The 23,520-nt window shown below is 49.0% G+C and overlaps 1 protein-coding gene across 1 annotated transcript in view; it reads right to left on the reverse strand.

Moving 5' to 3' along the window:
• Coro2b (coronin 2B) overlaps window positions 1-23,520 on the reverse strand; it is a 107,515-nt gene that overhangs the window by 52,957 nt on the left and 31,038 nt on the right. The window contains exon 2 of the mRNA XM_038322938.1: window positions 5,390-5,590. Coding sequence (XP_038178866.1) covers window positions 5,390-5,590 — 201 coding nt within the window. The remainder of the gene's footprint in view (window positions 1-5,389; window positions 5,591-23,520) is intronic.

The raw sequence follows: 23,520 nt of genomic DNA on the forward strand, positions 1-23,520 counted from the left end.
AGAGGAATATTAAAAGGGATTTTGAAAAGTAGAAAACAGTGCTGTTTCATTCATTTTTTAAAATTTATTTATTATGTATACAATATTCTGTCTGCGTGTATGCCTGAAGGCCAGAAGAGGGCACCAGACCTCATTACAGATGGTTGTGAGCCACCATGTGGTTGCTGGGAATTGAACTCAGGACCTTTGGAGAGCAGGCAATGCTCTTAACCGCTGAGCCATCTCTCCAGCCCCTTTCTCATTCATTTTTTTTCAGTGCTGTGAACCTAACCAAGAGCCACCCATGCTAGGTGGACACTCTACCACCCAGACCTGTCCTTAAACCCTCATTAACTTTTGGGGCTCTAGAAAATACTATTTTTCACTAAAATATTACTTTTAATAAAAATACCTATGTTTTCCAGGGGTATGTGAAATGAGTTTCCTATTACTTTAGCTCACTGATACATATTTTAAAGATTTTATTTTTAAAGACAGGGTCTCCTATAGCCCAGGATAGCCTCAAACTCACTATGTAGCAGGGAATAATAACCTTGCTCTTCTGATCCTCCTGCCTCCTGCCTCCTCCTCCTCTTCCTGAGAACTGGGAGAATTACTAGCCTGAGCTACCATGTTTGGTCTACGCAGCACTGGATCTTGAGACCAAGGCTTCGTGCATGCTAGGCAAGCACCCTACCAAGTGAGCTGCGTCCCCAGTTCAAGATGACGTCATGTTTGTGATGTACACACCGTGATGATGGATGTAACCCAAGTAAACGAAAACCCTTCAGGATTCCTCACCACCGAGAGGTGTGGAAAACGACATGGAGACTGCGGAACAGGGCCTGTCTGCATGACCACAGAACCCACGAGAAGGTAGCGGTGCCACCTGCTTCCTCCATGACGGGCCTGCAGGGCTTAGGCACATTTTCACTATTACAGCACACCTGTGAATCAGGGTACCCACTGCATGGTGGAGCCTCAGGAATATGAACAAATGAGGTTGCGAGGGTGTGCGTGTGTGTGTGTGTGCGTGTGTGTGTGCGCGCGCGTGTGTGCACGTGCCACTGCTTCCAGGGAGGGCTACTTCTCTAAATAGAGCACAGAATTTAGAAGCTTTTAAGCAATTTGCGATCACTGGAATAAGAATGACCACCATAAACTCATATATTGGGGTGGAACTCTCTGGTAGGATTAGAAGGATTAGGTGTAGCCAGACTGGAGGAAGTGTGTCAGTGGAGGTGTTTTTTGAGGTTTCAAAAGCTCATACTAAGTCCAGTTCTCTCACTTCACTTGTGGATCAGGATGGAGCTCTCCGCTCTGCTCCAGCACCATGCTGTCTACCAGTCACGCTCCCTGCCATGATGACCACGAACTAAGCCTCTGGAACGATCAGCAAGGCCCCAATCATACTTTCGTTTATAGGGGTTGGCCTGTGTTCACGGCAATAGGACAGCGACTAAGACACAACTTTCCAGAGAAAATTTTTTTTCTACTGATGAAAATAGAAACAACAATAAACTGGAGGTTAAAAATGCTGCAGACAGGCTGGGAACAGGGGCGTACCCCTTTAATCCCAGTGCTCAGAAGGCAGAGACAGGCGGATCAATGTGAATTCAAGGTCAGCCTGGTCCCCGTAGCACGGTCCTGCCCAGCCATAGCTATATGTAGTGAGACCTCTTTCAAAAAAAAATTTTTTTTTAAAGCTGCAAACATTTGAGTGTGTGCATCTGCGAGAGACAGGGTCCTGGTGTAGCTCAGGTAGGCCTTGGACACGTGATCCTCATGCCTCTACCACCTAGTACTTGGATTCCAGATATGTGCCACCATATCTGATATTTTCTTTCTTTCTTTCTTTTTTTTTAAAAGACAGGGTCTTGTCATAGTCCTGGCTGGCTGGAACTTGATACATAACCCAAAGGCAATCATGGGATAACTCTGCTTCCTCAGAGCTGAGATCATAGGCTTCTGCCACCATACCATCTGCTAACATTTTAAATACACCTGAAGACAATTTGGCCGAACAGCATCCTGAGGTGGAACGCTGGCAGCTGTCCTCAGAGGTGAACAGGCATCTCCCAGCTACCTCACTCACTCTATCTCGCCAAGAGCCCTGCACACCCGTTCCCCACATCCCGCAGTCCCAGGCAATCTCTGTTAAACGTGTATCCCCTGTGAATTGCTTGTGCACGTCTTTTGTACACTTTTCTTCTGTACTGTGCTTTCTGGGATTCCTATGTTCCAGAGCACACACCTCTCATTTGTTATGTACTGAAATGTTCTGCTCAAACACGTGGTCTCCTTTTTATTTTGTTCAGGCATCTCATTGCAGTTCAGGAGTTTAGTTGTTTGGAAATATATTCTATTGTAGCAATCATTTCCTGGTTGGTTTGGGAGACGCTTTGACATATCATGCCTTTCCACACAGCACGGTGTTCTCCTGGTGCCAGCAAGATGGCGCAGTGGATAAAGGTGCTGGGACAACCCGAGTTCCATTCCTGGGACCCAAATGGCAGAGGGAAGGGACTGACTTCTGAAAGCTGTCTTTTAACCCTCTGTATGCACCACGGCAATATCCTACCCCCCCACCATACACATATGTACGCATACAAACACACGCATATAAACATACCATACACACATTACACATATACATGCACAACACATACATACACATGTATACACACATACTGCATATACCACATGCACACAGTGTACACATCACATTCATATACCACATACACCACATACATACACACATACACCATACACCAAACACTACACACACACCACAACACACCAAATACTACACATACTACATACACACTGCATACACATACCACATGAATACACATATACACATATACCATTTACATACACAAACACACTACATATACCACATACATACACACATACCACACACACTACACACACATCATACTTACATACACACCACATACATACACATACTACACACACCAAACATTACTCACATACTACAAACACACATACTCACACCACATACTCATTTACCACACACTCATATACCACACACATACACACACACCAAACACTACATACATACCCCACACACATACACACACCACACAATACAACACACACACATACACATAAACCACACACATATACACATAACACATACACTCATACATATACACACCATTCGCACACACATACACATACACCATATACACTTATACATATTCACCACACACACATATACACAAAACCACACAATACACATATACCACATATATACACATGCCAAACTCTACACACACGACATACATCACATATACATCATATACACACACCACACACACACCCTTAACACCACTCACACATCTCTCTCACACACACATATATATTTTAATATTTATTTATTTATTATGTATACAATATTCTGTCTGTGTGTATGCCTGCAGGCCAGAAGAGGGCACCAGACCCCATTACAGATGGTTGTGAGCCACCATGTGGTTGCTGGGAATTGAACTCAGGACCTTTGGAAGAGCAGGCAATGCTCTTAACCTCTGAGCCATCTCTCCAGCCCCATCACACACACACACACACACACACACACACACACACACACACATATATATATACAACATACACACACCATACACACAACACATACACACATACCACAGACCACATGCATACATACATACACACACCAACCACTACACACACCACACACACATATACAACACACATATGCATATACCACATACACAACCAAACACTACACACACACCACACACACATGCACACATCACACACATACACACCACACGCACACCTATACATACAAAACTAGCACATCACAATACATACATACACATGCACCACACACACACAACACATGTAACACATACACACACCACTCACACATATACCTATATATACCACTTACACATATACACACACTACACATAGAGCACACACATATACATATATATTACACATACATGCACACACAAAAAATAAATAAATATAATTTTAAAATTACTATAAAAACCTTTTAAAATGCCTTCCATTCTTTCCTGCTACCCGGCACACTTCTTTCACTCCGTCTCTTTTTTCCTTCCTTTGATAAAAATCTCACTCCTGTACCTGCTCCCATCTCCCGAGAGCTGGGATTAAGGATGTGCACCTCCTACCAGGCTCTCTCCCCTCTCTCTCCCTCTCTGCTTTCTCCTTGCCTCTGCCCCATTTAAACATTTATATCTTGATCCCATCTAGAACTTCTGCTGTACAAGAAGGCAGCAAGTATTGACTTTTGTAAGTCATGAAGTAGAACATGACGTGGCACATCAATGGGCTTGTTCCACCCGTCCCAGGGGCCCAAAAGCCTGCACAGCTGCCCGGAGCTGAGCTAGCTCCCGTGGCAGAGAACTGAGGCCATCTGGTTTGGAAAGAAAGGCAAGCTGTGTTTCAGAGGTCCATAAGCAAAGCTGCCAACTTCACCAAGGAAACAACAACCCATCCCTAATGCGTGGCTCACCAATGACTGTCACCAAGACACCCCTGCAGGGCAGTTCCTGGGCAGCACTCAAGTCTGTTGCCACTTGAGGCCCATGTGGCCAGTGCAGGGGGAGGAGTTACAACCCTGCTTTAGCAATGCAGGGAAGCAAGAGAGACACAAGTAAGGAAGGCCTCCTGGCTGGCAGATGTGAAAGCCCGCACCTCCAGCCTCTACATCACGGCTCCTTAGACCCTTCTGAGGTCTAGCGCTGTCCTCAGAACCACTGTAGCTGACCCTATGGTGGGAAAGAGGATGTGTCCTATGCAGTCCCCAAAGCTGTGCCCCTTCTGTGGGAGGAAGGCCTGGAAATTGTCCCCCCTAACAGCCGACTGCATTTCTCGAACCAGTGCTGCTTCTATGAGCACCTCCTCCTGGGGCCGGGATGAGTCAGGCCGGGAAAGGGAGCTCAGGCATAAACAAGTGAAACTGACAGCAAGCACTTTGCCTGGGGCGCGTGACCTCCCACAGGCCTCCTGGGACTGTGCCTGAATGGCTACAGCGTCAAAATCTCAGCAGTAAGCTTTGTGGGTTTTAACCTGCTGCAGTCACATAAGCAGCCCCCGTGGTGAAAGCCTCCAGGCAGGGAGTGGGCATCAGGACCCAGCAGATGGCGGCCAGCCTCCCAGCAGAGGGTGGTTCCTAAGTGTACAATATTTTGTTGCAAATCCCAAAGTACCCATAGCTGTTTCAGCTTTCCTCCCGATCTATACCAAAAGGACACTGAGACTGAACAGCAGAAGTCAGGCTGGTCCTAGAGACAGGTGTGTTCCAGTCCTCCAGGCCCATCTAGATGCCGATCTCAGGACTCCCAGGTCCAGGCCTGCCCCCCTTCAGAGTCTCAGGGAAACCAGGGCCACCTACCTGCTCCAGGGGGATGACAAGAAAGGAGCCACCTCCTGCACTCTCGGTGACTATGGCCAGGAAGCGGGCATTGACTGCGCAGAAGTGGTTGTCATGTACATTCTTGGTGATGGGGATCCCATCAAAGCAGTGCTCCCGGTTGGCCACCTTCCCGTACACGTTCCGGAACTTGGAACTGCGGTACTGCGGTCGCCAGGACATCTGCAAGGGACCGACAGAGGCAAGTTTAGGCTGACTATTCATGAAGCAGCTGGGCAGGGCACTGGAGAGTCAGAGATGCAGTGAGCAAGTGGTCCCTCAGGCTCACCTTCACAGGGCATGAGAGGTGATGGAGCCGCCAGGAGCGTGGGGCCTACAGTGTGCTGGCTGCTTGCTGAGAGGGTCTCTCTGACACAGAGCCCAGCAGGAGGATGTTCACAACTTTCCTGTTTATTGTCCACGTGCCCAACACTATTCTGGAAAGAGTACTGGGACCTCTCACTACCAGTGACAATGACATGTGACACAGTGAGCCAGCCACGCACATGTGATGGTGTCCTGACTGGCCAAACTCATTTCACTCAGCCCTGGATGTCAAGTAGACTGGGTGTCCACAAAGACAGAGGACAATGCCAGTGGCAGGGGTGGGGGCGCCACCTTATGCTCAAGGAAGGAAGTCACTACATTTCCTCATCACCACCATCACCACCAGCATTGTTACCATCCACAGAGAGGTTAAATGACTGGCACAAGGCCACACAACCGAGTATGTATATGGGAAGGCACTGAACACTGAGCCTTTTGAGCCCGGAATGAAGTCCTCAACGTGTGACCCAAAGATCACCTATATTGGAATCACTGAAGGTGGGGGCGGCCTCTGAATTCCTGCATCATTTCCTGAAGATGCAGTTATCGGGTCCCAGGCTGGGTCTAGCAATCCAGTGCAGTATTTTATGAGTTGGGTACAACACTCAGTATACTGACCCAGTTTCCCTGCCCACCCGTAAACGACACAGAAGCTCCCTGAAGCTTGAGAGTCTTGTTCTAGTAGGCTCTCCTCAGCCCACCCTGACCACTGTCCACGTTCTAGCCTTTGATTAGTCAGCAGACTCTACTGTTGAGGGTGAGTGGAGGAACCATGGCATCTATGGGATGGTGCCACTTGCAGGGAAGCCCTACCAATGTAGGCAAGAGCCCAGCCAGGGCACACACGGCAAGCACTCAGCAATGGTCCTGTGCAGTGACCACAGACCTGGCTCACAAACTCTGTACTTTACCTTAGCCAAAATGTCAAGAAAGAATCTTTATACTTTTTTTTAAACAGGGTCTCATATAGCCCAGGTTAGCCTGTAGTCTAGGATAACCTTAAACTCTTGATTTCCTGCCTCCCCCTCTTGAGTGTTGTGATTACAGGTAAGCACTACAACACACCCAGTTAGGAGACAAAAGGTTGTTTATTGGACAGGATCTTAACGTGTACCTCTCGCTGTCCTGGAACTCAGTCTGTAGTCCTTGAACTCACAGAGATCTGCCTGCCTCTGCCTCCCGAATGCTGGGATTAAGTGTGTGCCACCACACTCGACTAGGAGATTAAGTTTTTAAATTTAACTGTTGTATGTTTATTTTAATTTACATTAGAAAAAATATAACATATATTCCAGACTCTTGATGTCACTGATACTTTTGTGAATGAGTGCTAATGAGGCTGAAAGAAGAAAAGAAAGATCAGTTAAAAAATAAACATGGTGTGAAAAATATACTATGGGTCTGTCACCTGCTTAGCTACCTGAGTGGGAAATTATAGAAGTCACACTGTCTCTGCCAGGTAGAACATTCTAGGTTCCACAGTTCCATAGGGAGGTGCTGTGTTTGCCTAGTCTAGCTTCTTCCAGTGCCATTCTGGTTGGGCATGCTCTTTTTTTCTGCCCAGCCACAGTTCAACCTCAGGGCCAGCCTCATAGCTGACCTCAGACCTCTTCTTGCTGCTGATATAGCCCTCAGCCCAGGGGGCCAGATTCCTCTTGGGGAATAGCAGGAAGAGGGACCAGGGCCTTCTGATCAGAGCTGAGTTCCAACAGTTCTTCCTGGCCCGCCCAGCAGGGTTCCACACTCAGGAAGCCCTGTCAGGTTTCTGGGATGATGGAGGCCCAGCCCCTTCCACATCCTCAAGGGCACCCAACCCAGAACAAGTGAGAGAACTCAGAAAACCTCCATCTCCAGTGCCTCCTGTGGCTGGGTCCTGAGACCTGTTCATTTCCAGTGAGGACCACCTAGGGCTTCAAGGGAAGGGCTACAAGCCTGGGCTGGAAGCTACACAGACCTAGGTTCCAGTCCCATCCTTCTGCAGATCAGCTGTGACTTGAACAAGACTCTGAATTTCTGTGCCCCCCCCCCATTTGCTCTTACAGAAGGGAGGCTAATAGTCCTTCACCTCCAAGGACATAGGCAGTCAGCGCAGAGCTGCACAGCTCATGCCCAACACAGGGCATGCGCACCTCAGACTCTCCTGAGTCTCCCACATCTAAATTTACCCCAGCGACTCCAGGGGAGCCCTCAGCAGCATCATCTCAGCTGACATCACCTCCACCGGACGCCTCCCCACTTCCTCTCATTCCCCCTCCCCCGTTCTCTCCCACTCTCTGTCCTTTCCCTCTCTCTACTGCTCCAGCTCCCAGCTCTCAGGTGCAGTGATAGATAAGAAGTCTATGTGACTGATTCTTGATAGGCATGCTACCATGCTGCCTCTTTCTCTTCTTTCTAGAACATGTAGCCCAGGCTGGCCTCAATTTGATATGTACCTCAAGATGACATTGAATGTCTGGTCCTCCTGCCTATATCTCCTAAGTGCTGGGATTTCAAGTGTGGGATACCACCCCCAATTTCTGCAGTGCTGGGGATCAAATCTCAAGCTTCATGCATGCTAGGCAAGCACTCTACCACCTGAGCTACAATCCGAACCTCTACCTTTGCATTTCTTCATTTTCTGATATGGACTCTCTATGTAGCTTTGGCTGGTCTTGAATTCTCCATGTTTGGCCAGAGTCACTTTATAAACAAGGCTAGTTCACAGCTGAGGCTTAAAGCTGAGCTAGGCAGATCTAAAATGTGGTTCTTGCTCTCTGCAGGGTTTGGGACTTCTGTGTTCAGACATCCTCCAGGGTAGGGGGTCCTTCCTCTTGAAGGCTGATAATCTCTGGGAGTCTCCGAGTCAGGGGGCACAGCGAGGCTATCTGGTTATGTCATGCAGACCTAGGCAGGGCGGTGCCATATGTGCATGCAGGGGAGGGACATCTGTGCTGCCCAGGGGACAGAGGGAACAATGTTATCTCTCTCTGGCCTTATGGTCTCACACTACAGTCTATCCTTTGGGCCCTAGGGCCAGTGGGGCTTCAAGCTGCTGCCCCAACAATGAAGGGCTTGGCTCCCTGTCACTTGGTAGTAGAAAGAAAAGGAGGGGAGCTGATAAGGTGTCCCTGGGGAAATGACTGACAGGGCTTCGCTGCCCCTTCCCCTCCCCAGGAGATGACCTCTTTGGATCACCACTAAGAGGGGGTGGGGAGGCTTGCTGGTGGGAGCTGTGACATCTCTGCAGAAAGAGAGAGGAAGCATACCTCAGCACTCTAGATAATGAGAACGCTTTAGTACTGTCAATCATAAGGAGGAAAGTAGGCATTGCATCACCCTGCCCACAGAGAAACAGGCGCCAAGCCACGTGCCCAGAGCATGTTCCTGCATGCATATGCATGCATGCGCGCACACGCAGTGTGTGCCTGTCTCTGTGTGTGTTTGTGTGTGTGTGTGTGTGCATGTGCACATGCTCATGTGAGTCACATCTCCTCCTGAGCCTTAGAAATCCTTCAAGGGGCCTCCCCAGCTGAAGGCTTTGAAACTGGAGCAGCAACTTTCTGATTGAACTTCAAGTTGCTGAGAAAAGAAAAGGGCTTTGTGTGAACACCCCTCTGGTAACCCTCGGTGTTCCCTGCTTGGCACTCACTGCCTTGCAGGGAGACTCTGAGTTAGCAAGGAAGGGGGCCATCTTTATGATCCTTGGCCAGCAATTTCTGGGTAAGAGCCTCTGCTCTCCCAACTCACAAGGGGCACAGCCTCATCCTAGGTGACTGTGGTGTGATCCAGACAGCCATTCAGTTCAGAGTGCTACTTGGAAAGAGTGACTTACTCTGGGAATAGCAGGCTGGTCAGCAGCTCCCCTTGAAGGGCACATTGAGTCAGGGCTGGCAGCAAAGGCAGGAGATGCAGCTGAGGGAAGAGGGTGGAGGAGAGAGGGGAAGGGACTATGAAGGGGAACTTTGTGTCTTCATGCTTTCTTGTTTGTGTGAGTGCATATATGGGTGTGTTAGCCTCTGGTATCATTGCTCAGGAGTCATTCACCTTGCTTTAATACACACACACATAATATAAATACATATATTTATATTCCCATTTTCATGGTGTGTGTGTATATATATATATACATATATACATATATACATATATACATATATATATATATATATATATATATATACACACCTGTAGAGGCCCAAGGTAAAATCATCCTTCATGGCTCTTTCACCTTATTTAATGAGACAGGATCTCTATATCCAAACTCATAGCTCACACCAATATGGCTTGCTTCCCTAGCCAGCTTCCTCTGGGGATCCTCTGTTTCTGCCTTCCAAATCTAGAATTACAGGAGCCCCCCCCCCATCCACCTGGTATTTACATAGGTGCCAGGAATGCAAACTCTGGCCTGCACACATTCGCACTGATGGCTGCACTGTTCCCTGAGCAAGTGGACCTGGGCTGTGTACGAAAGCTAACTAAGCAAGAGTGAGTGGAATGGGCCAGAGAGCGGTGTCCTCCTTCTGCCGTACTTCTCTGTGTGAATCAAGTTCCTTTGTCGGGGGTAATGTATGTGGAATAGCAAGCAGGCCTGGCTTCAGGCTCCTGCTCTGCCTGCCTTCCTTCCCAATGGACTGTAACCCAGAAGCTGAGGGAAACCCTTCTCTCCTCTAAGCTGCTTCTAGTCACAGTGCTTGTCATGCAACAGAATGGAACTGGAGCACCGCCCTTCTGAGAACTAGTCACCCCTTACCCTGGGAAGGGCAGGGCTGTTAAAACAATGTTCAAGCACTTCCAGCTCTGACGCCCCAACTGGGGGTGTGCAGCAATGCAACAGCCCAGAGGCAACAAGATTTTAGTGCAAGAGGGCCTGGCTAGCTTGGCCTCTTCATGAGGGCAACAGGGAAGCCACCCTAACCTAGATGCGTCCTGATACACCCAGAGGAGTGAAGCCATCTCTAGATGCCTTCAGTCTCATGGGTAAGAAGGAATACGGGCTGGGCGCATGTGTGATTGCTGGCACACTGGGCCACTGTCTCACAGCTTATTGTGCTGTGTGGGTTGGAGGTGGTGGGAGGGCACAGGAGACTCGGGACTTCTGGGTTGGGATCTGGAAGGAAAGAGAACACTTGGGAACAGCTGGCTGAGTAAAAGATGACTTAGGTGGATCAGGATGGCTGGGGGCGGGACACAGCCAGGGCAGCCTAGCATGTACCCCTCACTCTATACCTCTGATGGGTGTGGAGGTCTGAGAGTCACAGGCCTCCAGGAAGATGCCAAGTGAGGGGACAAGTCACTAGCATCAGAGGGCGTGAAGAGCCAGCCTGGGCCTGGGCAAGAGGGTCATTGAGACTAGGGCTCAGCAAGGCCAGCAACGGGTTTGTCGAGAAATGACTCTTGCTAACAGAACCAGGAGGAAAATGAAACAGGAGTTAGCCAACTGCAGCTGCCCAAGAACACCCAGGATAGGACAGAATGGTTACTTCAGTGGCCGCCTGCCAGGACATGCTAAGGATGGGATAGCCAGGTGCCATTGTTCCCCTGCCCTTTTCAGGCGAAAGTCAAATCACCCCAAAGAGCCCGGAGTCTTCACATGACGATGTGGACTCAGGCTGGCTCCACACAAGACAAACGCATTTATCCTGGGCATCTGCAGGCGGAGCTCATCTGTATCTCTGCACACTGGAATTGGGAGGGATCATATGGGGCATGAAGGCTGCACCCTGCTAAAGGGACAGTGTGAATGGTCATGCAAAAGAGGCCCCAGGCACTGGAGGCCAGGGCGGGGCCAGCATGGTTACCCCAGAGGTTCAGCTTAGCAGATAAGACTTCTGGGAAGTTCTCAGCAACTGTTGGCTCTGCAGCAGAGGGCCCAGCTCTCAGGGGCAGGAGGGTGGCTGCCAGCTACTCTCATTACTCCTAACTGAAGATGGGCACAGTGTGTTCCCAGCAGACTGTAGAGATCCTGAGGGATGGCCACTGTAACCCTGGTCACACCCAACCGGTCCAGCGGCCTGCCCTCATTAGGCCAAAAGAGGCAGCTCATTCCTGGAAACTCCTGGGAGACCTCTCCCTCCCAGGGATGTTGGGATTTCTTAAGGTTAGAGCTTTGTAAACTGGTCCCACTGGGGCTTTGCCACCCAGCACCTGCAGGGCATCTGGACCGCCACCTGTCTGGCACTCCGTATATGTCATGAGGTTTAGCAATGCTCTGAGGTTGGTAGAACTTAACTTCTCTATAAACCGTCAGTTGTCACCTGTTAGCATTGAGGGTACACAGGGATGCTAAAGCCAGACAAAGCTGCTCCAAACCCCAGCACTGCCTGTAAACCTTGCCCTTGTTCATTTGCTTGTGGGGTTGTGTTCTCATCTGTGGAAATGCTTGCCGGACAAGTATGAGGCTCTATGTTCAACCTCTAGGACCATTGTAAAAAACAAAAACAAAACAAAACAAAATGCATGACCCAACTGTGGGTGCGGTGGTATGTGCTTCTAATTCTAGTGCTAGTGAGTGGAGACAAGCGGATTTATGGGGTTTGGAGGCCAGCCTGATTGGTGATCCCCAAGTTCTAGCGAGAGAGCTTGTCTCAAATGACAAGGCAGACAGCTCCTGCTGGGTAACACCTGAGTGCACTGCATGCACTCACCTGCATACACACACTTGCGCATACACATGTACACACATGCATACACATCTGCACATACTTGCACACACATGTATACATGTACATATACTCATGCACACACACTTGCACACACATAGCTCATATATGCATATATGCATGAACACATGAACACACACACACATGCACACAGGAAATCTGCTGGGGAGAGGGTGGGAAAGATCTTATTTTTTTAATTAACAATAGAAAAGAGACAAACAAGGAAAGTTTTCTCAGCACGTTATCTAAGGCACGGCTTCCTGTCTTTGTTTGCATCTGACAATGTAAAGTCTGGAGACAGAGCAGCCATCTTGAGGCCAGGAGGTAATAAGCATAATCCCAAAAAAGCAAGCACAAGGATAAGGCAGACCAAAAGGATTTTAAAAAAAAAAGCCTCACCCAAGCCAACAGGTGCTTCCCCTGCTAGGGGCACAGGAAACCAAGGGCTTCCCCACGTTCCTCCCACCCCTCTGAAGAGGCCCTCTGAGCTAATGCAACAGCCTGTGCCTGGCACACACGTTACATAGCAAAGGGGTCAGAACCAGGATGGTGGGGAAAACAATAGATGACCTTCCCCTTCCTCCTCCTTGCCCACAGAGCCTCCGCTTGGACCAGTGTCCATGCTGAGCCTTGCAAAGCAATTGCCCTCTCTTCTTCTTCCTCCTGACACTAACTACGGAAGCCTGGAGGAGGAAAGGCAAGACGGAACACAGTGAAAGCTGACACCTAAGAGCAAAACTGAAGACCGGCATGCCTGCCCACGGGCACTTCTAACCCTGATGGGGCTGCTGCCTCTGCATTGGCTCCTCCAGGCTTTTTGATATCTCCTCTTTTCCCTCCGGGTCTGTCTGACTTTCCGTCACTGCCCTGAGAGACTGCCATTTACAAAGTTAAAAAAAAGAAAAAAAATCATAGAATAGCTCATGATGTTTTAGGCAAGCTTAGGATTTGTATTGGGTTGCATTCGTGGCTGCTCTGGGTCTCATGAGATCTGTGACCTGCAGGTTAGACACACAGGCCAGACGCAGTGCTACCACCTATGAGCATGCCCAATATCTTTCCTATGTGAGGTGGGGTCATGTTTATGGGGTTAGAATTCTCAGTTTGCTTCTTCCAGACACTCCTGACCTGACCCTATCCTGGGCTCCTCGACCCTTCTGTAAGCACTAGGAATCCCCAGGGATCATTCTACATACTTTGTGTTGTTTTGAATGAGAACGGTCCCCATAGGCTAATATATTTGAATGCTTGGTCCACAGTTGTTGGAGCAGTTTGGGAAGGATTAGGAGGTGTGGCCTTGTTGGAGGAGATGTGTTGGAGGATGGGGCAGGCTTTGAGATTTCAGAAGCCCATGTCATTCCCATTGCCAGTTTCTCTCTCTCTCTCTCTCTCTCTCTCTCTCTCTCTCTCTCTCTCTCTCTGCCTTCTGTTTGTGGATCATGATGAGAATGTTCAGCACTGCTCCAGTGCCATGCCTGCCTGCCCCCTGTCATGATCCCCCCATGATGGTCATGGACTCTAACCCTCTGGAACTGAGAGCCCAGACAAAAACAAAGGCAGTTAAGACACATGCCTTCGCTCTATCTCTGCCCATCCCTCTTCTGAAGAGGTAACTACTGCCTCTCTTCCTCCTTCCCTTACCCTCATCTTTCTTCTCTCTCCTTTCTCTGTTCCCCCTTCTCTCTCTCCTCTTCTCCCCTCCCCCCATAACCCCTTACTCTTATATCATTTCCTATACTCACTAAATAAACTCTATACCTCCCTCCCCAAAGACACCTGCCTTCTCCTCCCTGTCCTGGCCCCAGGCTATTCTCTCTGATAATCTCAAATCCAAGGTGTGGTCACTTGAGAGCCACGCTGTTGACACTCTACAGACTGGCTTCTGCCACTAAAATCTGTACTGACCGGGTACATGCACTGGGACCCCAACTCCCAGGGAACAAGGAAGTGTGTGTCTCCCTGTGACAGTGGTGGTGACAGTTTACAGCCCACAGTCTGGAGTCTGGGTTGGAGTTCCTGCCAGGTGCTTTGCTGCTGGGTAGAGCCCACAGTTGTACAGGGTAGACCAATGAGGAGCTTCCCAACCCCTCCTTGAGCTCCCAACCTTATTGCCATTCTCAGGCATTAAGAGTGCCCGTTGTGGAGCTCTGTGACCAGCTCAGGGCTGCCCTACCCAGCTCCTGCATGCACTCTGGAGCTCCCTGGCATCTTCTCAGTGGCCTCATCACCCAGGGGCTTCTCCACTGACCCTGACCAATCCTCACCATTCCTCCGTGCTCTGTGTAGCATGATGCTCCTCCCCCTCCCTCTTCTGCTCTGCCGTTTCTGAAGTCCCATCTCCACACCCCACAGGAAACAGGGTCTTCCTGGGAGCAATAACCTCCAGACAAGACAGGAATGGCAGAGAGATCCCAAGAGTGGAGAAGTGCCATCCATGGCAGTGGACACAGGCCAGGGAGACAACCCTGTCTGTCACTTACTAGCTATTGGCATGAAAGCACTTGCTCCACTGATGGGCTGGGTGCTCTGCAGAAAGGGCCCTTGGGTGTGTGGGTGTTACTACAAATGTCCATATACACCAGATCACCCTACAGAGAACGAAGCCTGCCTTTCTCTCTCTCCTTCCTCTAGCATTGATCTATAGGTTATTGGTGCTGCTAAGAGGGACTTCACCCCCTGCAGAAGTTTCATGGGGAGCTCGTGACATGGCTCAGTAGAGGACGGTGCTGTTGCCAAGCCTGTGAACCCAAGAGCAATCCCTGGTTTGGGGTTTTTATATCATTTTGCTTTTTTATTACTATATATTATTAATTTTATGTGTATGAGTGCTCTATCTGCTGCATGCCTGCAGGCCAGAAGAGGGCATTAGATCCCATTATAGATGGTTGTGAGCCACCATGTGGTTGCTGGGAATTGAACTCAGGACCTCTGGAAGAGGAGTCAGTGCTCTACTGCCACGCCATCTCTCCAGCTCTTGCTTTTATTTTTTGTTTGTTTTTTAAATTGTTGAAGATTGAGCCTTTTGTCTTTTTTCTTTTCTTCTTCCCTTTTCTTCTTCTTTTTTTAAACATGCATTGGTGTTTTGCCTGTATGTCTGTCTGTTTGAGGGTGTCATTGTCCCTGGAGCTGGAGTTACAGATAGTTATGAGCTGCCACTTGGTTGCTGGGAATCAAACCCAGGTCCTCTGCAAGAGCAGCCAGTGCTTTTAACCACTGAGCAATCTCCCCAGACCTGCCTTTTGGCTTTTGAAGAAGCCAATGTGGAAGAATCTATGTGCGAGTCAAACAAACCGTATGTCTGGCTACAAGGTGTTGTTTGGATGAAAGCTGACCTTGGAAAGATAATCTGGGGCTTACGCTGAAGCATGGCTGGGAAATACAAGGCCCAAGTCGCCAATCCCCACCTGCTCCTGGGTGAGTCTCAACCACACTTGGCTGAAGCAGGTAAGCAGAACCAAGAGTTACAAGCTGAACAATTCCATTTCTGGGTTATTCTGGCAAAGCCTGGATATAAAGACAGCACAGGTGAGCTGTGTCAGGTCTAGGATGGAGGACAGCTGACCATAGGACAGGTGGGCACCTCTCCTAATAATTCAATAGGGGACGCTTCTTATCCCAAGAAAGACGGTTTCATACTTTCATGTATTTGTGACATGCATAGTATAGGATCCCGAGAAGATGGGGACCCCAAAATGGGATAGTTTTAATTTCATGCAAATTAGATCCCAGTAAAGATGACTTTAAAAAAAACTTCCTGAGTTATGCATGTGGACAGTAGGAGAGGACTGGCCTTGCATGTGCAAAGCCCTGGGTTGAATACCTAGGACTGTAGGGGCTCAAACACGCCCACCTCCCACCTCATCCTGACTTTTCTTGTTGCTATAACAAAATACCTGACAAAAATCAACCTAAGGCACACAAGGGATATTTGGGTTCTGTCTTAGGGTTTCTATAGCTGCAACAAAACACCATAACCAAAAAGCAAGGTGGGGAGGCAAAGGCTTCTTTGGCTTATGCTTCCACCTTGTTGTTCATCACTTAAGGAAGTCAGAACAAGAAGGAACATAAGCAGGCAGGAACCTGGAGGTGGGGGCTGATGCAGAGGCCATGGAGGGGTCTGCTTATGGGCTTACTCAGCCTGCTTTCTTATATAGTCCAGGACCACCAGCCTAGGGATAGCACCGCCCACTATGGGCTGAACCCTCCCCATTGGTCACTGTCTTAGTTAGGGTTTCTCTTGTTGAGAAGAGACACGATGACCATGGCAACTCATAAAGAAATACATTTAATGGGGTGGCTCCCTTACAGTTCAGTCCATTATCATCATGGTGGGACATGGCAGCATACAGGCAGACATGGGCTGGAGAAGCAGATGACAGTTGACTCACAGGCAACAGGAAGTAGTCTGTCTTACTGGGTGTAGCTTGAGCATATATAAGACCTCCAAGCTCGCCTCCACAGTGACACACTTCCTCCAACGAGGCCACACTTCCTAATAGTGCCACTCCCTTTGGGGGCCATTTTCTTTCACACCACCACAGTCACTAGTTGAGAAAGCGCCTTACAGCTGGATCTCACAGGGGCATCGCCTCACCTGAGGCTCCTTCCTCTCTGACGCCTCTAGCTTGTGTCAAGCTGACACACAAAACCAGCCAGCATAGGTTCACGGGGAAGTCACAGTAGCAGGAACATGAGGCAGCTGGTAAACCCACCCTGCCAGGAAGCAGAGGGAGGTGCAGGCTGGAGTTCAGCTTGCTTTCTCCTTTTTATTTAGTTCAAGGTCTACAGCATCAGTGTGGTCTCCTCACCTCAGTGAACCCAATCTAGAAACTCCCTCATAGATGTGCCCAGAGATGTGTCTCCTGGGTGTTTCTGGACCCTGTCAAGTTGACAGTAGTAACTATCACACAGGCTTTCTGGGACCTGGGATTTAGCATGCAGTGTGCCCTGCCCCCAAGCCCACAGTCAGCTTTCTCACCACCGTCATTCCCAGGCGAACAGGCCCAGGACACCACGATGAAGCTCCCAGTAGGGTTTCTGGACAGACAGAAGACTTCCCTGGGCTTCTCCCAAGAATCCACACCACTGGCCCGAGCTGCTTCCCAGTCTTCATGATTGGCCTTAGCTCACATGGTGGGTGGGAGGGCTGACCTCACTCACTGCTCTCCCTGGGATGTGTTGGGTGGGGTCAGGAGGTGGATGGAGCACGGCTGTGGGCGGGGTGGACTGGAGGTCACACATGTCAAGTTTTCTCACATGTGCCCGCTGTTAGGATTCCAGCATGACCTCTGCTGGGGAGGAAAGGGTGAGAAAGGACACAGGACCTGCACTGGTAGCAGGCTTGGCTTCTGCTTGGCTGCCTTAGCGAGTCTAGGTTTCCTGAGTATAGGGAGGGATGTGTAAGAGATGGGGGCTGCTTCCTTGCAGTGCTGCCCCAAGCAGGTGCCACTTTGAGCCTCCTTCTTCATCTGAAAAACAGACAGTGAAAACTGGACACAGTGGCCTATTCCTACAATCCCAGATATGGGGAAGCTAAGGCAGGAGAATAGTGCGTGTGTGGTCGGCCTAGGCCACACAGTAAGACTGCACAAACTGAGTTAATAAAGTGGCGGAGCTGAGGAGATGGTGATGGTGCCATTGGCAATGTACTTGTATGCACATATCTGAGTTCAGACCCCCAGCACCCACGTAAAAACCAGGTATGGCAGCATATAAATGAAACTCCTCAAGGATAGAGCTCGTGCCTGCTCTTTCCTCTGTAGCACCCTAGACTTTGGGCAGCTTGCCTATGGAGGCACCCCCAACATGCCCACGAGTGAACGGACGTGGGGTGGCTCTCCTGAAGCTCCCTGGGTGAGCTACTTTAGTCTCTAATGAAGTTTGGCTGGACCAGTGAGTCCCAGGGATCCTCCTGTTTCCAACTCTCCAGTGCTGGGATTACAAGAGCGTGCCACAACATCTTGGGTTCTGGTCTTGAACCATGTTTGCATGGTAAGTGCCTGTCTGGCTACTGTCCCAGCCCCCAAGTCATGTTTGTTTCGGCTTTTTGTTTGTTTTTCTGCAATGCTGGGATGTGCTGGCGGTCCCTGGTCATTCCTCAAGAAGCAAGGAGAAGGAGGACCCTTCAAGATAAGGACCACATCTGTCAATCACCTGGCACTTGGATGGATGCCCAGAAGCCCGCCCTCCTCCTAATTTCTCCTGAGAAGAAACAAACTCCTGTTACTTCCATGTGGTTTAGATAAAGCTCACTCTTCTTGTGTGTAGGGGAGGTTGAGGCAGGATTTCTCTGTGTAGCCCTGGCTGTCCTGGAACTCGCTCTGTAGGCAGGCTGGCCTTGAACTCACAGAGATCTACCTACTGTGCCTCCCGAGTGCTGGGATTAAAGGTGTGCACCACCACCATCGCCAGGTTTAGGTAAAGTCTACTCTTAAGACATTGCACTAAAATGACATCTTACAGAGCACGGGAAGGGAGATGGTGAAATTGAGGCGAAAGGACGATGAGAACCAAGGCAAAGCAAAATGAGTCCACAGAGGGGCTACAGCTCTCCAGGGCTCCCTGGAACCAGCAGTGCCATAGCCGGGGTTCCGAGCCTCCCAGCAGTCAAAGCACAAAAGGAAACATGGATTACTTTCCTTTTGTCCTCACCAGCACGTGACGTGGAGCAATGTCGTCACCCATGTCCCTAAAGCAGCAGGGCTCAGCCAGTAGGCTGCCATCCCTTTCTTTTTTGGGGTGGGTGTGTGTGTTCACGTATAAGCTATCCTGTATATCAGATATTTACATTACAATTTGTAACTGTAGCAGAATTACAGTTATAAAAGTAGTGATGAAATAATTTTATGGTTGAGGGGGGTCGTCCCCACCACATGAGGGACTGTATTAAAGGGTCGCAGCCTTAGGAAGGTTGAGAACCACCGCAAAGTAAAGATGGTTGTCGGTCTCGGAGGCTGCTGACCTGGCAGCAAAATGATAGCTGCCCTGGTCTCCATCACCTATACATATGTGACTCCCCCGAAGAAAGCCCGTCTCTATTATACATATGTGACTCCCCAAAAGAAAGCCCATCTCTATTATACATATGTGACTCCCCAAAAGAAAGCCCGTCTCTATTATACATATGTGACTCCCCCGAAGAAAGCCCATCTCTATTATACATATGTGACTCCCCCGAAGAAAGCCCATCTCCTACTGTACATTTGTGATTCTCCTGAAAAAAAATTCATCAGGTTATTTCTCTTTCTCAAAAAAATAGGATGTCCTCCTCTTACCTACAGAATGATATTGAAAAAAATCGCAGCTTGCGTTCCAGCACTTCTTTGAATTAAGCCCAAAAGTAAATGCCCGAATCCAAATTCGGCTCTCCTACCATGCCCCTGGGCAGGACACGCAGCCGCTCTGAGTCTCCACAGCCTTATTTCATTTCATAAAGACGCAAAGAGGCCTCGTGTCCATGCCCAGGATGACAGCGCACCGAGTCTAATGACTAGAAGCTGGTGCCCGCGTGAGGCGCATCTGGCGCCTCCTTGATCCTGCAGCCTATGTTCCTGCGGGAGCTTCCGGCTGGCCGCAGCCTCCCTTTCTGTCTACTGAATTCCCAGCACACTTCTGGATCAGGTTCAAGGGCCACTTGAACTGGGGATAGCCTCTGATTTCTCAATCAAAACAACCCATTCCTTGCTCTCTTTTCCCACAGCATAGAATTAAATACGATACAGTCCACCAACACAGGAAATAATGGCTGGTGTCTCACGCTGGAGGCCTGCCTCCTACTAGAAGCTTATCCAGTTAGAAAGATGCTTTTTGATCAGTAATTTTTCTAAAAGCACATCTAGAAATTTTTAATTACAATTTTATTTATTTTATGTGCACGCATGTACACACACACACACACACACACACACACATGAGCTGGTGTTTTGCATCTACCATGGTGTGCTTATGGAGGTCAGAGAACAACTTGTGAAAATCGGTTCTCTCAGATCTGATGCCCAGGACTCACGTGAGCTGTCGGGTTTAGAGGCCAGTACCTTTACTTGATGGGCCATCTTGACACCCCAGGGTGGTTTTCTTTTTTCTTCTTTAGTGAAGCAGAGTAGAAGCATAGTGTGCATGGTGTGCATGACACCACTTTTGATTTAGTTTTTGTATATATAACATACAGTATATTTACCCTTCATCCCTTCTGCTTTCCTTCCTTCTTTCTTTTTTGTGTGATGCCACTATCGAGCCCACAGCCTAGACTGTGCTAGGAAATTGCTGTACCAACTGACCTCCACACCCAGTCTATGAAGTAATTTTCTTCCTGGGTCTTGTAGCCCTACAAGTCTGAATGCCACAGCACTCAGCCTGGGTTCCTGGAGGGTGAGGACTTACCCTGGGTCACCTCTGTCGCCACTGTTTAATGCAGATCTTGACACATTAGCTGCTCAATTAGTGCTTCTTCAAGTGAGCCAAGAAGTTTGGAAATCAGAGGACAATGCTCATGAGCAAAGTGTGGGTGCCTGCTCAGAGGTCAACCTTGCATTCTACCACAACTTCCCAGGGACCCTCTAGACATAGCGGGATGGCAAGCCTTCAATGGAGCCTTGAGATTGAGGCTACTAGATGTGAACAAGAGAAAGTACCTTAGTCCCTGCTTGCCTAAGGCTCACTGTGAAGCTTAAAAAGGGGGAGCGACGGGGTGGGGAAGAGTGAGGAGAAGAGCCAGTGTCCATCTGATGCAGCTCTCCTCACTGAGTTTGCTGACAGTAAACCCACACACTCACACGTTCTCTTGACACACACTTGTGCTTACATGCCGGCCCATTTCTCATCTCCTGGTGGGAATGCAGAGGCCCAGCATGGAACTGAGGCCTGGAACAGACTTTCTGAGTAAGCTGAGATAGATCATAAACAGAGACTGTCTGGAAGCAGGTCAGACCCTCTGAGGAGGAGACTGGAGCCAGTGGCCAGCTCCAGGGTTTGCAGATATGCAGGGGAGGGCAGTGGCCAGCACACCTATACCTTGTTCTATCTCTGGGTTCCAGGGTCCCTAGCTGCAACTCTCCAGTCCCGCCATGCAATGGCAGGTGAGGACTGAGAGACTGGCAGGCCTCGGCTGCATCTGTGCCCTGACAATCCCTCGATGATTTTGAACCTCTCCGACTCTGGTGGCCCTTTTGGCAGCTAATTATAACATCCCTCTTCTTGCCTTTGACTGGGAGGACTGAATGAGGCAAGATGAACACCTAGGAAGTGCTCATGATGTGTGCCCTTCCTTCTCTCCTCCACCTTCCCACAAATCCTTTCCTTCCACCTCAGCGATTTCTCCCAGATTAAAAAATAGAACCCCTCGGTCCATATCTTCTTCTCAGTGTCCAAACTCCCCCAAGTTTTTGTAAGTTGGATGATATTCTTTTCAGTAAGCTTTTTGTCCATCTAAGTCCCTGTCCCCTCAGATTCCAGTTGACTGAGGGCATGTGTGTATGGACACATATGAACATTCATGCTCTCTCTTCAGCCATGGCTTCCACACATCCTCCTTGTAAACCCCCAGCTCCAAATCCGCTCCCAGCTCTGCACAGTTGGAAGTGTCTGGCTGTGTGAGTTCTGTACACAGCATACCAGTTCTTGCCTGTCTCCCCACAGACCTGTGCTCCACACACAAGAGCCAGCTCTCAGCTCTCAGTAAACCAGACCTTCATGTGCATGCGCTGTGGAAGGCTTTGGCCAGAATCGGCCAAGCATGTTGTGTTCCACAAGCTGGCATGACACACTCATTGCCTATCAAATGGAGGACCTTACCTAGAAGATTCTTTTCTTTTCTTTTTTTTTTAAATATTTATTTATTTATTTATTTATTTATTTATTTATTTTGTATACAATATTCTGTCTGTGTGCATGTCTCCAGGCCAGAAGAGGGCACCAGACCTCTTTTACAGATGGTTGTGAGCCACCATGTGGTTGCCAGGAATTGAACTTGGGACCTTTGGAAGAGCAGGCAATGCTCTTAACCACTGAGCCATCTCTCCAGCCCACCTAGAAGATTCTTAAAATGGCCCACAGTATCAAGGAGAATTTTTAAATCTAGGTCCGTTAGACAACTGAGGGAACGTTATAAGACCAAGACAGGCAGGCCAGGCATCGAGGGACGGGCTGGATGACCTTGACTGAGGCCTTTCTCTTCGGCGGGAGTCACGGTAAAATTCTGAAGTCTATAAATATGACTTTTAAAAAGCTAACTCTCTCTCTGAAAAGAAAACTAGGGCAAGGGGAGCTTTTTCAAGCAATGCTCATCCTGCCTGAGGTTTTTTTGTGTGTGTGTGCTGACAGTTGAACCCAGGACCCCCCACTTGCAAGATACTTCCTTTACACAGTGATACCCAGCCCCTGAGATGCTTAACTCTCCCTGCCGCATTAAATATGGTAACTTGTAGGTAGAGAAGGGGCAAAGGCCCTGGTTTACACAGGAATCTGAGGTCGTTTGATCAGAGGTCCCCAGCTGTGACCTACTTATGCCTCTCATTATGCTGTTCTTAGCACAGCTATAGACCAGGCCTTGGGAATTCATCTAACCAAACTAAGCAAGGATTTCTCTATCAGGGCAGGTTTTTTTCCAAGGACAGGAGACCTCAAGTAGACAGGGCCACTTGAGGAGGGAGGAGCCATTGTTAACAAACTGCCCTGCATCCCATGCCAAACTGTCCTGCATCCCATTCCAAACTGCCCTTCATCCCATCCCAAACTGTCCTGCATCCCATTCCAAACTGTCCTGCATCCCATTCCAAACTGTCCTGCATCCCATTCCAAACTGTCCTGCATCCCATCTCCCAGGGCCGGCTCTCTCCCATGACTACTCTCTCCGCTCTCCTGTTTGGAGAATCATTGCATCGCTCATCAGCAGTCGACATCAGGCAGTGGGGCTGCAGAGTCTCTCTTGGCTCAGCCCATCCTGATTGTTCTAGACTGAGTGGCTTATACACAATGGGAACTCTCAGGCCCAGGTGCCAACAGTTTCGGTATCTGGTGAATGCCCACTCTCTGGCACAAGGATGGAAACTTCTAGTTGTGTTCTCACACGGTGGAAGGGGTAAAGGCCTTGCAGTCTTTATTTAATTAAAATTTGAGACTCTAATATGTCTCCAGTTGCCCTTAAACTCTATA

The sequence above is a fragment of the Arvicola amphibius genome, chromosome 3 (genome assembly GCF_903992535.2).
Source record: "Arvicola amphibius chromosome 3, mArvAmp1.2, whole genome shotgun sequence".
Taxonomy (NCBI): Eukaryota; Metazoa; Chordata; class Mammalia; order Rodentia; family Cricetidae; genus Arvicola; species Arvicola amphibius.